The sequence below is a fragment of the Notamacropus eugenii genome, chromosome 3, assembly GCF_028372415.1.
Source record: "Notamacropus eugenii isolate mMacEug1 chromosome 3, mMacEug1.pri_v2, whole genome shotgun sequence".
NCBI lineage: Eukaryota > Metazoa > Chordata > Mammalia > Diprotodontia > Macropodidae > Notamacropus > Notamacropus eugenii.
The window spans coordinates 476,914,776-476,931,616 of record NC_092874.1 but is presented as its reverse complement, the minus strand read 5'-3'; the positions used below and the strand labels follow the sequence as shown (position 1 = coordinate 476,931,616).

The 16,841-nt window shown below is 40.6% G+C and overlaps 1 protein-coding gene across 2 annotated transcripts in view; it reads left to right on the top strand.

The window, feature by feature from the left end:
• CACNA2D3 (calcium voltage-gated channel auxiliary subunit alpha2delta 3) overlaps nucleotides 1-16,841 on the top strand; it is a 1,103,218-nt gene that overhangs the window by 687,838 nt on the left and 398,539 nt on the right. For both annotated transcript variants that reach the window (XM_072599035.1, XM_072599036.1), the window contains exon 13: nucleotides 9,246-9,379. In XM_072599035.1, coding sequence (XP_072455136.1) covers nucleotides 9,246-9,379 — 134 coding nt within the window. The remainder of the gene's footprint in view (nucleotides 1-9,245; nucleotides 9,380-16,841) is intronic.

The window sequence follows — 16,841 nt, the reverse complement described above, 5'->3', positions numbered from 1 at the left end:
GAACAGAGCAAGAACTCAGTTCTTTCTGACTCTGAAAGCAGAAGTTGACCTATGAATCTATTGCACTACTTTCCTCCTTGCTTCAAAGAGGATGGTAGCCAAAACTTTCTTTTGGCCTTCTTTCCTCAGGGTCATGGGTGAAATGCATCCCTCTTTATATCCAAAAATTATATTTGAGATTATTTGACATTTCTGAACTCTGGGTCACACTCTATGGATGTATCTATTGGCTTTTTGTTTAATAGGACAAAAAAAAAAAAAAGACACCCACTAGGAATTCTACCCAAACATCAGACTGGATCATTGCATCAGATTTAGAGCTGAAAACCAGCTTAGAAACCATCTAGTCCAACTCTCTCACATTGTAGATCATGAAAAGGGACCAGGAGATTGGTTGATTCACCCAAGATCACAGAGATAGATCTTAGGAGTCTCTGGGCCTTGGCCAAGGCAAAAACACTCTGTGCTTACTGTTTCCTCTTCTGTAAAAGGACCATGCTAAGTCATAGGTCTTGAACTAAAAAGGACCTTAGAGGTTCCTGAGTCCAATTGCCCCTCATTTTACAGTTAAAGAAGCTGAGGCACAGAAAAGGTGAGTGAAGTGCACCCAAGGACACACAACCATTAAGCACCTCATGTGGGCTTTGAACCCAGGTCCTCTGGACTCCAAGTGCAACTCCCTGGCCATGATGCTGCCTTTTCTTTTGGAGGAGTTGTACCAAGATGGAATAGTTCTTCAGAAGCCACATCTCAGGTCCTCCTAGAGAATGAGTTTGAGTAAATGGGGCTACCTCAAGATGATTTGGTTGCCTAGAATTCTTGGGAAACATGGCAATCATTGATAAACTCCTCCTTCACCTCTCTACACAAAGGGAAAGGTATAAAAAGAAAAGGATGATAGAGATGTCTGATAACTTTATTAATTTCACAAGATCATAGCTTATTAGGGCTGAAGGCAGCGTGGTAAAATGGAAAGAATGCCCATTCTGAGTCCTACGTTCAAATCCCAGCTCAGCCTGTCTATGTGATTTGCATAAGTCAGTTTCCCTCTTTGCGCTTGACTGGAGGTTTTGGAGTCAAGGGACTTGAAGGTCCTTTCAGTTTTAAGGCTATCACCCTGAAGAAAGGACCTTAAAGGACATTAGTTCAATCTGTTCATTTTTTACCTCAGAGACAAAACCCCATTTTGCCTAATGTCACTAGCACCCCATTTTCTGGATTCCTGATCCTGAGTTTGAATCCTACCATAGTCACTTATGAGCTGTATACCTGGACAAGTCCCTTCACCTCTCTGTGCCTCAGTTTTCTCATCTATAAAATGGGGAAAATAATAACCTCTGCTTTCCAGGGCCATTTTGAGGAGCAAATGAGATAATGTAATACGCTTTGCAAGCTTTAAGACAGTATGTGAATCTAGCTATTTATTAGCATACTGGATTGTCTTGTAGTTAATTTCCCTTTGTCTCTGTTCATTAAAAAAAAAAAAGGTTAAGTACATAATAAAATGCCAGGAAAAGGGGATTTGCATCTAAATGTGATATTTGGGGTGAAACTACTTTAAAGGACTTGGCCCAGGGTTTATCTGGCCTTGCTCCAGCCCTCTGAGCTTCTCTTAGGCTGAGCCCCTCCAGAATGCAAGCAGGCAGGGTGCCATGCGGGAATTTGATAGCCAAGCTTGTTCTCTCTTATTGCCAGGGTGTTATTTACTCCAAGAATCCATGCAAAGATTTATCCCCCTGGGCCTGTGCTAAGGCTCAGCTGGGACTGAAGATCTTAGAAAAAACTTTGTCAATGCAACATTCATTAAGCTCCACTGTATACAGAGAGTGCTGTCCTAGGTGCTGGGGGAAATACCAAGATTTAACCAGACAGATTGAACCTGCCCTTAGGGACCTCACATCCTAGCAAGGGGATAGAACAGCTACACTTAGAGATAAAATGTAGTTAATAATCCTGCCTTAGAAAGGCATTAATTATGCAGCAAAACTCAGTGGGAGGAAATGACCTGAATAATATAAATGAAGCTAAAAAGAATAAGACAAAGCAAAACAACACAAAACCAAAATGATGACCAAGGCTGACCTTCTTTGTAGAGCTGGGGTGGGGGCTTGTGGGTGTGGAACACTGTATACACTGTCAGACTTGGCCAATGTATTGGTTTGTTTTACTTATCTATGTTTTCCTCCTCTTTCTTTTCTATCCTTTTTTTTTGTTTTGGTTGTTTGGTTTAAGAAATGAGTGTCAGTGTGGTCAGGGTAGAAGGATTTTTTTTTTAAAAAGTGAAGTAAAACCCAGACATGTCAACCAAAAAAAGGAAAAATAAATAACTATGATGTCAGGTCTGAAGGTGAATGTCATGATGTACTGTGGAAGGAGGGGTCTTTTGGGTTTTTTTTTTTTTAAAGAGTGAATAAGAGTTGAAAATGGCTAAGGGGAAGAAAGGAGGCCATGCCAGGTATAGGGACAGTTTGAGCAAAGACTCCATGTTGGATGGACACAGAATATTTACAGGTAACAAAAAGCCATATTTGACTGGAAGGTTGGTGAATACTATGAGATCTCTCTATGAATCTAGGACGATGCCAGGCAGCAGAGGAGGTGGGCTCATCTTGATAGGAAAGCACCAGAGGATAACTTGTCCATATCTCTGTATAAGACTGTTTATTCCTGCACTGCTAAAACAAATAGGTTGGAGGCAGTAAAAGAGTAAAGGTGTAGAGACCTGCCAGGAGGGATGTGCTGTAGCCTAGGAAAGGGGAGATGAGAATATGGCAATGTGTGTGTGTGGGGGGGGGGGGGGGTGAGGGAGCACAGAGGGGGCAGATGTGAGAGATGTGGCAAGAGGTAGAATCAATGAAACCTAGTGGCTGGAACTGAGGAGTGATGAAGAAGAAAGAGGTATAAATAAAGGTGAATTCAGTTGGACTGAATTGGATTGAATTGGACTAAAATGAATAACTCCCATGGCAATCATGGGAGGCTGGGTAAATGGTGTTGCCACAGTGAGAAACAATAGTCAGAAGGATGAGCAGGCTTACGAGGAAAAAGAAAATGAGCTCACTTTGTAGAGTGCCAAGTTTTCATTGCTTGTTGGAGAGAGACAGAGAGAGAGAGAGAGAGACAGAGAGAGACAGAGAGACAGAGACAGAGAGACAGAGAGAGACAGAGAGACAAAAAGAAAGATAGGCAGACACACACACACACACACACACACACACACACACACACACGCACAGAATCTTCTGAGCAATTGGAGACATGTCCTGGAGCTCAGAAGAGAAATCAAGCCCATAGATAAAGATTTGAAAGTCATTTGCATGGACATAGTAGACAAAGTCATGAGAGTAAATGATGTTGCCAGGGGAGGACATTGTGCAAAGAGCAGGCAAGAGACTAATCAACCCAAAGAGTGCCCACATTAATGGAATTGAGAAGAAGACTGAAAAGCAGAGAAAGAAACAGAGAAGTCATTATTGAAGAGACAGAGGGAATCAAAGAATTATAAAGTCCTTTATAAATGCAAGGGTGATAATTCAGAGACTAAGATTTGGAGACAAGCTTAGAGTCCATTGAGTCCAACCTTCTGCTTTTACAGGAGAGGAAACTGAGGCATTGAGAAGTAAGAGATTTGCCCCAAGATCACATGGCTAGTAAATATTTGAGATAGGTCTTCCTGACTTCAAGATTGGTGTTTTGCTATAACGGCTTCCAGGGATAGCTGACATCATTCAGATGAAGGTGAATCCAATAAGTTTTGGGTATCCTTCAAAGATTTTTTTTTTCTTTTTAGAGCAGGAGGAAACTCAGTGATAGATTACATTACCTAGTCAGTCGTAACTTTATTTCCAAAATAAGCGTACTTAGAAGATCTACATTTTTCAAGCTTAATTTCTATGTGCTTTGAAGAGAAATAGCATCTGGAAAGTGGGATCTGTTGGGAACCCTGTCCATCAGAACTAAAAGCTGAGTATGTTCAAGGACTTGTAATGTGATAAAATAAACCCATAAGATAACCTTCCTTCCCAGCAACCCCTGCTCATAAGGCTCCTTTCTGGGTACCCTCAGTTTGCATGGTTCAACACCATGCCAAAGTTTATAAGATTTCTTTCCTAAACTGTTTTTGTTCAATTGTCTTCCTCTTTGTGATCCCTCTTGGAGTTTTCTTGGCAAAGATGCTGGAGTGGTTTGCCATTTCCTTCTCCAGCTCATTTTATAGATGAGGAAACTGAGGCAAACAGGGCTAAGTGACTTGCCCAAGGTCACACAGTTAGTAAGTGTCTGAGACCAAACGAACTCAGGAAGATAAGTCTTCCTGACTCCAGACCCAGCACTCTGCACTGTGGTGATACCTAGCTGCCCCTCTTTCCTAAAGATGGAACCCATAAGGAAAGGATTCATATACTGGTGACCCATGGATGCTAAAATTCATTCCTAGAGTCAGGCAAAATGGAGATTATTCTAATAGAAGAAATACAGATCAATCAAATGGTCAACCAATATGCACCTATTAAGTACATACTATGTTCCAGGCTCTGTGTTAAGCACTGGGAAATGCAAAAAAAAAAGATGCAAAAACAGTCCCTGCTCTCAAGGAGCCTATGTTTTCTTCATAGAGAATGAAGTTTATTGAAAGATATTCTTTGCAACCAATTGTATCAGCAAAGACCCCGGCACACACGGGAGGGCCTGCTGTACAGGTTCTTAGAACTGTTTTTCTAAAAGAAAAGCAACTTTTGAGGGGGCGACAATCACTTTAATCAAGCATATACATCTTTCTCTTAGTTCAGGGGAATAAGTCAGAACCCTGAACTTCAGAGAAAATACAAACAGAAAGACCAACAGACAGTGCTTCCAACTGTCTGACCATAAGCAATATATACATCACAGATCAGCAGACAGATCCAACTGTCTGACCGTTACATAAATAGTTACCAGAGAGGGAAGCACCATCATCTGGGTTTTCAAGGAAGGAGGGGGCTCCTTAGCAGCTGCCCAGAGTCTCATCTGCCCAAACACTTCCAGTGAGGAAGCCCCCAAAATAAAACTTCATCTCAGATTATTTATATACTTTTCAGAACGGGAGGGCAGGGCCCTTAGACCCTGTGCCTCAATAGAAATTAACAAAAGGTATTGAGACCTGTTAATGGAAGAGGAAGATCTTTAACTCTTCCTCCCTCCCACCATTAACCTTAAATTACCATTACACCAATACATAATTTTGAAAGAATCTGAGTAGAAATCTCATTAAAGTTGATGGGGCCATGGGCCCTAGCTAGGGCGTGCTCATCTTCTAGTGGAAGAGACAGCATGCAAAGAATATTGTACATCCAAGATAGGGTAGATAGAAGGCAATCTGACACAGAATCAGGAGGCAAAGAATCTAAGCCAAGAACAAGTAAATTCTTCTCACTGGTCCTCAGTTTCTGCAATTTGTAAAATGGCACAGTTCAACTAGATGATCTATAAATCTCCTTTGGGGGCTAACTTTGCAGTCTGAGTGTAATGAAATGCATTATTTCGCCCACCTCTTCCCCCCTCACTGTTGAGTACTCCTTAGTGGTGTCTGTTTGTCTATTTGCCATTTCTACAGTTTGTAATTGAACTATAGAAGCGTCTTTCAGAAAGGCATGGCTGCTTTCAAGGAGGGATTCGTTCCAGATTTAGGGGAGGCATGGGCATTGGGAAGCAATAGAGTGTGGAACTTGGAATAAGAAGATCTGAACTTGAATCCTTCCTCTGACAGTTTCCTAGCTGTGTGAACTAGATAAGTAACCTAACTAACCTCAGTAAGCCTCACTCCCCTCATCTGGAAAAATAAGAGAGTTGTACCTTATGGTCTCTAATATCACTTCGAGCCCCAAATCTACATTCCTGTGATCCTATGTGGGAATTGGACCAGACAACCATTAAAATCTCCTCCAACTCTAAAGTCTGATTCTATGATCACTGTGACAGAACACAGCAGTATCTGCTCCTTCAAAGCCTGATTTTCAGTCACTGCACAGGATGCCAATGCAAGTGTCTCTTTGAGGAATATCTTGGTATGAATATTAAGTCAGGGAGGATGAAGTATCAGAAACTTGAGAAGGAACCCGATGATCCCTCCTCCATCTGTTTTCTTCTATTCATTAGTTGTGCCCTGAAGTTCAAAGGGGGATCATTGCTAAGGGAGAAGGTAAATAAATTGATGTGATAGAGAAAAACAAGAAGGCCAGTCATAATAGGCAGCTAATTTCTGTATTAATTACCCCTCCATAATTACCGAGTGATTACAGGCTTTATTCAAGTATGAGGCATGGAGTCTAAAATCACATTTAAGGGGAGACTAAACATTTGAGAGACACAGTTTTAAAAAAAAGCATTTAAAAATTATTTCAGCTCAGAGAATTAAAAAAAAAAAGAAACAAAGGGGTGGGTATAATTGGTTACAACCCTTGACTCCAACCCTTGGTGACTTTTTATTATCAATCAAACACCACATATGTTCATTCAAACTCACATGACAATCTTACAACAAGGCACTTTCAGAAAGGTCAATGATCTTAATGGGCTGGGGTTAGCTGATCAAATGTGTTTGTTTGGTAAAGGTCTGCTGCTGTGTGCTACTTTGGAGTCAGATCTTGACTAAAATAAATGAAATAACCATGTGCCTTTTGCCTGGGGCTCCCGTATAGAATGTGATTTGGACCCTTGTCTAGACCCCAGGAAGCAATGAAACCCTTGCTGTCTTGTAACTCCTGGGCTCCTGGAAGGGCAAGGCGATCAGGGGGCTCGATGCTCGTTGTCCACCTAGGACAGTAATTTCATGGTGTAGTGCTTGTTTAGTCACTTTCAGTCATGTCTAACTCTTCACAATCCCATTTGGGGTTTTCTTGGCAGCGGTTTGCCATTTCCTTCTCCAGCTCATTTTATAATGAGGAAACAAAGGCAAGCATGGTTAAATTACTTGTCCAGGGTCACAATGCTAGTAAATGTTTAAGGCTAGATTTGAACTCAAGAAGATACTGACTCCAGGTCTGGCTCTCTATCCACTGTAGCACCACCTAGCGGCCAGGGCAGAAATGATGTGGGTCACCTTCTGTATGAAGTCTTTTCCAGAAGAGTCTTTCCTCTGAAACCACCCCCAGCTTTTACGGTCCCCCTCTTGTTTAAACATAGTTGTTTCCAGGTTGGCTCCCCTATTAAACTTAGAATTCCCTGAGAGCAGGGACCATTCGTTTGGCTTGACTTTTTCTTTCCTCAGATCCTCAGCACTTAGTAAAGGGCCTGGTTGTTAAGCAATGCTAACTGACTAACTCTCTCTTCACTAACTAAATATTGCAGATAGAGATAAGATGAGATGCACCTTGTCATCTCAGTCTTCTCCCAGTACATTCAAATATAGTTATTAACATCTCGTATGTATGTGGTAGGCACAGAAGACGCACACACACACTGGATTCCCTCTCCCCAAGACCAGGGCTCTTTCTCCATACCATACTCTCTTGCTGGAGCAGGCAGTGATTTACCTTTATTTCTGTGTCTACTACATCCACTGCCCACTACCTCTCACTATAACAGAGAGAGACCAAGAGAAAGAGAGAGAGAGACAGAGAGACAGAAAGAGACAGAGAGAGAGACAGACAGATAGAGACAGAGATAGAAGACAGAGACAGAGAGAGTCTAGATTTGTGATTTTATTGCCAAATAGAAAATTTGATTTTAAAAGTCTCTTGCCATGCAGATCCTCACCTGCTCTGCAACTTATAGTCTTGGAGAGTTACCAGGAAAGTGGAGAAGTTAAATAAGTTACCAAAGGTCACATAGCCAGTACGTGTCAAAGGCTAGACCTGAACACAATTCTTCTGTCTATGTGGTCAATTCCCTATCTAGTATGTCCAACTGCCACTTACAATATGGTATGATATGATATGTAGCATAATAAACAAAGCATAACCCTAACAAATGGAAGGATATAATGGATAAAGACCCAACCTTGGAGTCAAAAGGCCTGGGTTATTGACCTTCTCCTGATATATTCTAGCTGTGGGGCCCCAGGCAAGTCAGTTAAGCTTTCATTCTCCCCTTTTCCTTCAGCTATGCATGCATCCACTCATGTATCTAGCCATCCATTTATTCAATGATTATTTGCTCAGTTTTTGAGAGTGTGCTCCAGAGGCAGAGATCTCAAAGGTCAATAAAGTAAGGTCCCAACCCTAGCTTCCAATCTCCACTTGCCTTCAGAAGTATTGAAATCAATAATTTCTCTAAGGGTCACCATCATACACACAGTGCCCTTCAATGGGAGATGTTTTGTTCTGTTTTGTTTTTCCAGTTGCACATATTTTGCTAGAAACTGACCTCCAGTGACCCACTGGGGAAATATGGCCAAAGGAGTCTGCTCACTGTGATGTCAAGTCAAGGCCAGACGCTCATTCCTAGCTCCTTTTTAGGTTGTGCAAAGCCACTAGGATGGGCAAGTCCATCCTTTCAGGGCATCCAGGGTGGGAGAGACCATGGGCAAGTGATAATACATTTTAATTATTACTCTACAGAGCTATCATTACAAAACCAGAAGCCACACAACCCATATCTGGTGTGGGATTGGCACACCAAATTCAAACCAGCTGAATTTTGTTTAAAAATGCCCTAGGTCTATGACCCTTTGGTTGATACTAGTAATGAAAACACTTCTTCCATTCCTTCTCCTCCTCCCCTCTCTCCCTTTGGACTATGGTAGGGTAGGAGTTTGGGATTCTCTGAGTCCTTTTTGAAGTCTTTGGGAGATGCCATGAAGGTCAGGTAAAAAGATTTGGGTCTGGAGAGTCAAACCCTATGCTCAAAGAAGGCAAAGCCACAAGTCCTTTTTATCAGAGAGGAAGAGGAAGGTTGATGGAGGGAGAAGGAAAGGAAGACAAATAGTGGGAGAATGAAAAGGGAAGAGAAGAAAAGGAAAGGAAAGAACAGGGGGAGGGAAAAAGGAGAGAATAAAAGAAGAGAAAAACTGGAAATTCCATCACAAAGAAGCTAGCTGTCCATCTCCCCAAAAGACATGCAAGAAATGGTCAGTTCTCTGGGTTCAAACAGAATTTCTTCCAATCACCCTTTTAAAATTTCAACAAGTAAATTATCTTTTTCTCCTTTCCAGTTTGCCCTTTAACTATGGAATTAGTTCAGTTAGAGTCAGGCTGACAGAGTACACTCATTCTCTTCTCCCACAGGCTCCACCATTTCCCTCAGTTCTGTTTCCTTGGTCTTTCACACAGGCTTTTTCACTCAGATCTCCACACTGGCTGACGTCCAGGAGAATGTCATGGAGTATCTTCACGTATTGAGCCGGCCAAAGGTCATTGACCAGGAGCATGATGTGGTCTGGACAGAGGCATACATCGACAGCACTGTAAGTGTGTGTGGTCACATGTCATGTCATTTTCTGTGTTGAAGTTGGGCCTGAATTATAAGCCCTCAAGGAGCTGGCCGTCTACTTATGGTGTGACCACCTGATCACTTTATCATGCTAAAAAAAATGTTCCAGGCTTATGTGACAAAGAAAATTATTGGATTCATGTGATTTAATGGATTGGATTGATAATTATTTGTCAGTGAGGATCACTGACATGAAAGCAGATTCCTGGCATGTTCTGCTTCCTTGATTGGTCTGGTAAGCACCATTAAGGAGATCTCTTCTTTCTTTTGGACTCATTCCTTTTCCTTTCCCTCAATGTTCATTTATGCTATCAGAATCATAATTTTCACCTACTTGGACACAAAAGTAACTGCTTCCATTTAGTGTGAGGTCTGGTTTGGCTATATGGGTGAATGGGAGCAGAGCATTGACCCAGGTGGTCATCCATCGAAGAGACAGAGAATACAGATAGTGTATAGCTGAGCCCTGGCATGGTGAGCATTCCATAGCCAAACCCTTGTTGGAGAGTTCTGAGACCACATCAGCTTTGAAGGAAAGACTTTGTCATGATTCCAATAATGGAACCATGTCAAAGTACTGTGTATAACATTAGGGTTGTGTGTATATATGTGTGCTTTGTTTTGTAGATATGACATTTCTGGGCAAAGGGAACCTCCATTTTCTTGATTCTAAAATATTCAGACAGAACATTCTCACTCGGTTTTTAAGTGCATGTAATTTTATGTATTCATTCATTTGTTCTGGACTGGACTCATGGTCACTGATGCTGAAGAAAAACAAACATTCACTTTGAGGTGTGGCTAATGGTCATTAAGGCTTTGTTTTCTCTCAGCCACTTCTAGGTGTGCAGTTTTATGTTCATCCCATCACTTCTCTTGGTCTCACTTTCTTCATCTGGAAGCCAAGGAGGACAGATTAGAGGTCTTTAAGTACCCTTTTCACTTGAAATTTATGATCCTGAGACACTGAAGCTCAGCAGTGGACTTCAGTTCATTCTGTGACCTTGCTGTCCCAGGGAATCATTTGATTGTGACCATGTGGTGACACAAAAGGCACCACTCAGGGAAATCAGAAGATCTGAGGCCTTGGGTTATAGCCTGGGTTTCCTGCTTCCAGAGGACTTCACACTTATTTGACCCTAAGAAGGATATGAGGCCAAAGATAGAAGTTCATAGGACCCTACATTTTAGGCTAGAAGGAACTTTGGTTAGGGTGTCCAATGAGTACAATGAGTCTGAGAGAGAGTAAGTGGAATACTTAAGGTCACAGAGGTTGTAAGTGGAAGAACCAGGACCTATCCCAGACTGTTATGTTCTAAACCCTGTGTTCTTTCCATTGTACCAAATTGTCTTCTGCTCTTTCTTGAAGATCTCTAGAAAGAGGAAACATCATTCATTCATGTACTCATTTTTTTCAATAGGTCAATGAATCAACAAGCAAACACTGTGCTTAGCACTAGGGATACAAAGAAAGCATTTATTAAATGCCTACTGTGAGCCAGACAGTGGGGATACAGAGAGAAGAAAAAACAAAATTAAACAAAACAATGAAATGGGCCCTTTTTCATGTTCCCTCAAAGACTACTCTTCCCCAGGATTAGAGTTCAGTCTCTTCAGATGACGTGATCTGGGGGCTTTCTGCCATCCTGTTCCTTCTTGTCTGGCTGATCTCCTGCTGTCTGTTTTGTTCAGGAATCTCTTTGTTGCCATGACACCCTCTACCAATAGCCATCTTAACTCCTATTTGGCTGAGGAGGTATTCACTGGTTATTGGGGCTAAGAAATGCGTCACTTGTAACCCACGTGGTGATGAACATCTCTCTTCTTAGCCAGGCTCATCTTTAGATAGAAAGTGTTCAGTCTAACAATGCCCCTGTGCTCAAAACTTCTCAAAGACGCTGGACCACATTGATGGGCCACAGGAAGGAAGGGGAGCAGATTTAATAACTAGGAATGCTTAGTAAAGCAGTGGCTTTTTTTATGGTAAAGGAATCATTAATCAAATTGAAAAACCTTAAACAGTTTCAAATTATGTCAAAAGAATGACTTCCTGAAATGGTGAGCTCAGTAAGCTATACCTCCCAAATTAGTTTTAAGTTTGATAACCTTTTCCTTAGGGAAAAAAAATGAAAAAAACACTGAAGATTATGTATGCTCAAATAATTGTTTCAGCCATTTACTTTGACTATGAAAACGTCTAAAAAAAAGTGTAACTGATTTCATTGGACTGATGTATTTATTGGTTTTATTGGTTATCAGAGCCTAAGGCTATTAAATTCCACTTGAGTTCAGCTGTCACAAAAGTGGTCATTTGGGGATGTGACTTTGCTTTCCCAAGTTTTCATTTTCATTTGGTAATCCCAAATGGTCTGAATGATCCCAGAGTATGATGTTTCTCACAATGTCCCAAATGATGTAAAGAAGAGGATTAGTAAATTTCAGTACTAAAGACATTTCCCACAAACATTAAGTATGAAATCTTTCAAATCCAAAATATTGATTTGTGACAGTTTTTCAACACTTTTTTCTATTTTTCTACAAAAAAAAATCATCTTCCTTCTCCACTCTTCCCCCAATCTCTGTTCCTTATCCTAAAGCAGGAGTTCTCAACCCAGAGACCACAGATCCCTATGTAATTTGTGGATAGATTTCAGGGGTTTCGTGAACTTGAATGGGAAATATATTTTTTTCACTAACCTCTAACTGAACTAGAGCATTTCCTTCAAATATATTCTTTTGAAACTTGTATCATTCTTAAAAAAAAAAGGTACAGAGGCTTCACTGGATGGATAAAAGAATCCTTTACACACACACACGTACACACACACACACACACACACACAGTTAAGAGGTATGCCATACTTCTAGGTCTTCTAGAATATAATAATAATGGTAATGGTGATGATGATGATGATGATGGTGATGATGATGATGATGATGATGATGATGATGATGACAATGGCATTTCTCTTTGAGGTTTACAATGTACTTCGCTTTTTTTCTCATGTGACACTCACTCAACCATGTGAGGTAGGCACTATATTTATCCCCATTCTACAGATGAGGAAACCAAGTCTGAGATAATTCAAATAACTTAACCCAGGGTCATTCAACAATAATATCTCTCTGAAGCAAGATTTGAACTCAGGTTTCCTTGATTTTAAGTCCATCATTCTATCAGCTATACGCTTATCACATAACATGTAAGGATTTTTATAGATTAGAATTCAAGCCCAATGATATTCCATGGCTGGAAGTTAATATCTTCAAGTCCTGTGAAGTTATTAGATAAGAGAATACTTTCAGGATTCTAGGAAGGTCTTTTTGTTTCCCTATGACGATAACTGAGATAGTACTCACAGTGGAACAACTCAAGAATCTGTTCATGCCCTTGGTTGTTTAACATTTTTTTTCCCAAGGACTTGGGCAAGGACATGTTTAAATAATGTATAGATTATACAACCCTGAGGCAGGAGAAAGGTTAGAGAAATCAGCTTTATAGAGTAAAATGAGGTCTTTCACATGAAAATACAATATGGGGGATGACTCATGGCTAGACAACTGTCTGTCTCACATCTAGCCGGGGGATTTAGTTATTAACTAAATAGTAATTGTTTTCTTTTATCCAGGAAACTTGAGGGTCTTCCCCTCCCAGTTTTATTTATTTATTTATTTTTTGATTAAAAAGGCCATCCCTTGAGTAACTTAAAGAAACCCATTCATTGAATGGGTTTATCTCACTCAAAGTAAGATTGTGATAAGACCTTAGGCTGATAGGGCCAGGGTCTCACGTTGCATTCTGGGCCATCTCCAGTTGTCCTGAGGAGTATCATGGCACTGGACCCAGATGGCTCAGGAGAAGAAGGTGAGGTTGATGACCTTGCACAGCCATCTCTCACTCAAATTAAAGTCAACTGCAAGTCATGTCATCATGTTGATGTCATGGTCCTCTTTGAGAATGAAGGACAAACATGACAACAACTAGGTGATGGGGGGTGGAGATAATGGAATACAGTCACTTTTGGTCAACAGCATGATATTGCAGCTGAGAATATGAATGCAATCCTAAACTTTATTGAAAGGTGAGGAGTCCAGGACAATGGAGATAATAGTCCTAGGTACTCAGTTCAGGTTAGACCAAATAGAGAATATTGTGCTCAAGTATAGACACCCCATTATAGAGAGAACTTTGATGTTAAAGACACTAGAGGAGAGTAATCAGAATGATGCTTCACCTCTGGGTCATGGCATATGAGGTCATTGGTTGAATGAAATGAGAATGTTTAGCCTGGAGAAGAGAAGATTTGGGGGAGAGATCAGGATAGACATTCTATATGCAGGACAGATTAGGTGTTCCTTTGTCCCCAGAGGGCAGAACTAGGAATAAGAGAAATTACCACGAGGCATATTTAGGCTTGAGGTCTGGAAAATCTTCCTGACAGTCAGAGAAATTTCAAAGTAGAGTGGACTGCCTTGGGCAAGAATACATTCCACTTAATCTCACAAGATTGCACATTTAGAAATGGAAAGGAACTTAGAGATCACCAAGTCCAACCCTTTGATTTTATAATTGAGGAAGCTGAGGCCAAAAGTGGCTAAATGTCTTGTCCAGGGTTTCAAAGTCACTAAGAGTCTGAAGCTGGATTTGGACTCTAGAACAAATACTCTGCCCAACATGCCACCTAGTGGCCCCTGGAGGCCTTCAAAAATTAGTTGGATGACCATTTGCTGGATCTGTCAGGGTGGGTGGAGGGAACTTCTTGCAAATTAGGGATTGAGCCTGATGGCCACTGAGCTTCCTCCTAACAATGAAATTCTCTCTTCCTGAAAAGGTAAATTTCTGAGTCTGATTTCGTACCCAGACATGTTTGTGGACAAAGATACTTTAAACACCTCAGGAAATAAACACCTCAGTCAAAGTGAGCAGCAACTTTTACAATAACCATATTTAGTGTCCACCAGGATTTGGGCAAAGGGCCTTTGTCATTTCAGTCATTAGTTTTGGGCCCTTATGACCAAGTGACATCTTGAATAGCCCTTATTTTTACAGGCTACAACCTTGAAAAAGGCACTTACTAAGTCTTTATTACCATAGGTTAAAGGTCTCATCATGGCTTGGAGGTGACCAGGCTTCCCAGAGTTGAGGTGAATGACCCATGTTTTCTCCCATCAGCCTAGAAAGTCTGAAAATAGGCCAAATGTAGGGCCATGCCTCTATTGTTCAAGCGCTAGGCTGGCTAACCATACAGAAGCAGAAGACAGGCCGCAAAGACAGACATAAAACCCTCAGCCCCAGGAAATCCTGAGGCTCATCCACTCTTGTGTGGTGAGACTGTGATCTGCATTGCCAAATGGAACAGTCACTGTGAGTAATTCACAGGGTCTGGAATTATTGAATTTGTACAAAGCCATGCAGCATAGGCCTTAGCCACTGTTTGCTCAATCAGTCCACATATGGCTCAGTGCCTGAACCATAGTAGGAAGACAGTGCAGCCACTAGGGTGTTTGGAATAAAAGGCAAGATTTAAATGTAATCAGTGCTTGTGTATACTTGGGGAATTTTAGATAAGACAAATGGATAAATCTATAGGTTTGATTAACCTATACCTACATTAAATAAATAAACACATTGATACATCAATTAGACAGATAGATGGAGACAGAGAGAGAGAGAGAGAGAGAGAGAGAGAGAGAGAGAGAGTAAAGAATGTAGTGAATATAGTGATACAGAAAAATAGAGGAAAAAATTACTGTAGGAGGATGGATAGATAAAATAGTGACAGATGTGAGACAAGATGATACATAGATGAAAGAAAGATCATAGAAGATGGACACAGAAATATAAATATGAGCTATTGATGACTGCTGGAGAAGTGACATAGCTAGGTAATAAATGAAATAATTGATATCTTGAAACATTATATGTAAGTTAATATAGTTATATGTGTTTTATATAGATATGATATATGTATGCATATACATACATATGCATATTCAAGTATAGGTAGACCCACAAATTCATAGAAAGAAAAAAAGTTTAGAAAAACACATGACACATAAACTGTTCAGTGTATTAAATATATTAGAACTGTTTGAGAATTCTTTAGTCAAGATCAATAATTGGAATAACTGGGGTATTCAGACTGTAGGAAAACAGGGTCACCATCTTCAAATATTCAAGGGCTGCCATGTGAAGGAATGATTAGACTTCTTCCACTAGACCATAGCATTCAGAACCAATGGATGAAAAATATGGGAAAATAGATTTGAGAGGCAAAGGGAGTAAATCTTTCTAACACCTAGAACAGGTGAACTATAGAATAACTGACCTTAGGAAATAATGATTTTCCTATCATTGGAAGTGTTCAAAAAGAAGCTGGTGATGATTTGTCTGAAAGGTGTAGAGAAGTTTCCCTTAAGCAATATTTTTAAAATAAATTTAATTTTTGTTTTTAACATTCAATTCCACAAAGTTTTGAATTTCAAATTTTCTCCCCATCCCCTCCCTGCCCCCATGTCAGGACAACATGTATTCTGATTGCCCTTTCCTCCAATCTACCTTCCCTTCTATCACCTCCCACCCCCTTATTCTCTTACCTTCTGTATTCCTGTAGGGTAGATTTCTATATTCCATTGCCAATGTATCTTATTTCCTAGTTGCATGTAAAAACAACCTCTAACATTCATTTTTAAATGCCTTGAGTTCCACATTCTTTCCCTTGCCTCCTCCCCACATACCCTCTCTGAGAAGGCAAGCAATTGGATATGTTATACATGTGTGGTCATGCAAAACACCACCATAACAATGATGTTGTGAAAGACTAACTATATTTCTCTCTCCTGTCCAGTGTCCTTTCCATTTATTCTATTCTCTCCCTTGACCTATCCTTTTATCAAAGTGTTTGCTTACAATTACCCTTTCCCTCAATCTGCTGTCCTTTCTATTATTCCTCCTCTCTTATCCCCTTCCCCCCGCTTTCCTTTAGATAAGATAAACCTCCAAACCAGTTGAGTATGTATGTTATTCCCTCTTGAAGCCAAATCCGATGAAAGGAAGGCTCACTTATTCCATCTCACCTTCCCCTACTTCCCCTCCATTATAAAAGCTCTTTCTTGTCTCTTTTATGTAAGATGACTAATTACATTCTACCTCTTCCTTTCTATTTCTTTTAATATATTCCTCTCAACCGCTGATTTTCTTTTTGTAATATCAAGGCCAGACCATACTCCCCTCTCAGTCAGATGAGAGACCCTTCCCACTGACATTTGAAGCTGTCTTTAGCATTTGTAGGTTGAGAAGTCTGGAATCTGTAGCAGCCACCAGTGATTCAGTCCCCAAAGGCCTGTTGCTATTCTGTCCATGTTGGTGGGATCCATTCTAAACTGTTCTCTGCTCCCAGCCCAGTGTAATAGCCCCTTCCCGTAGATCTTCCAGA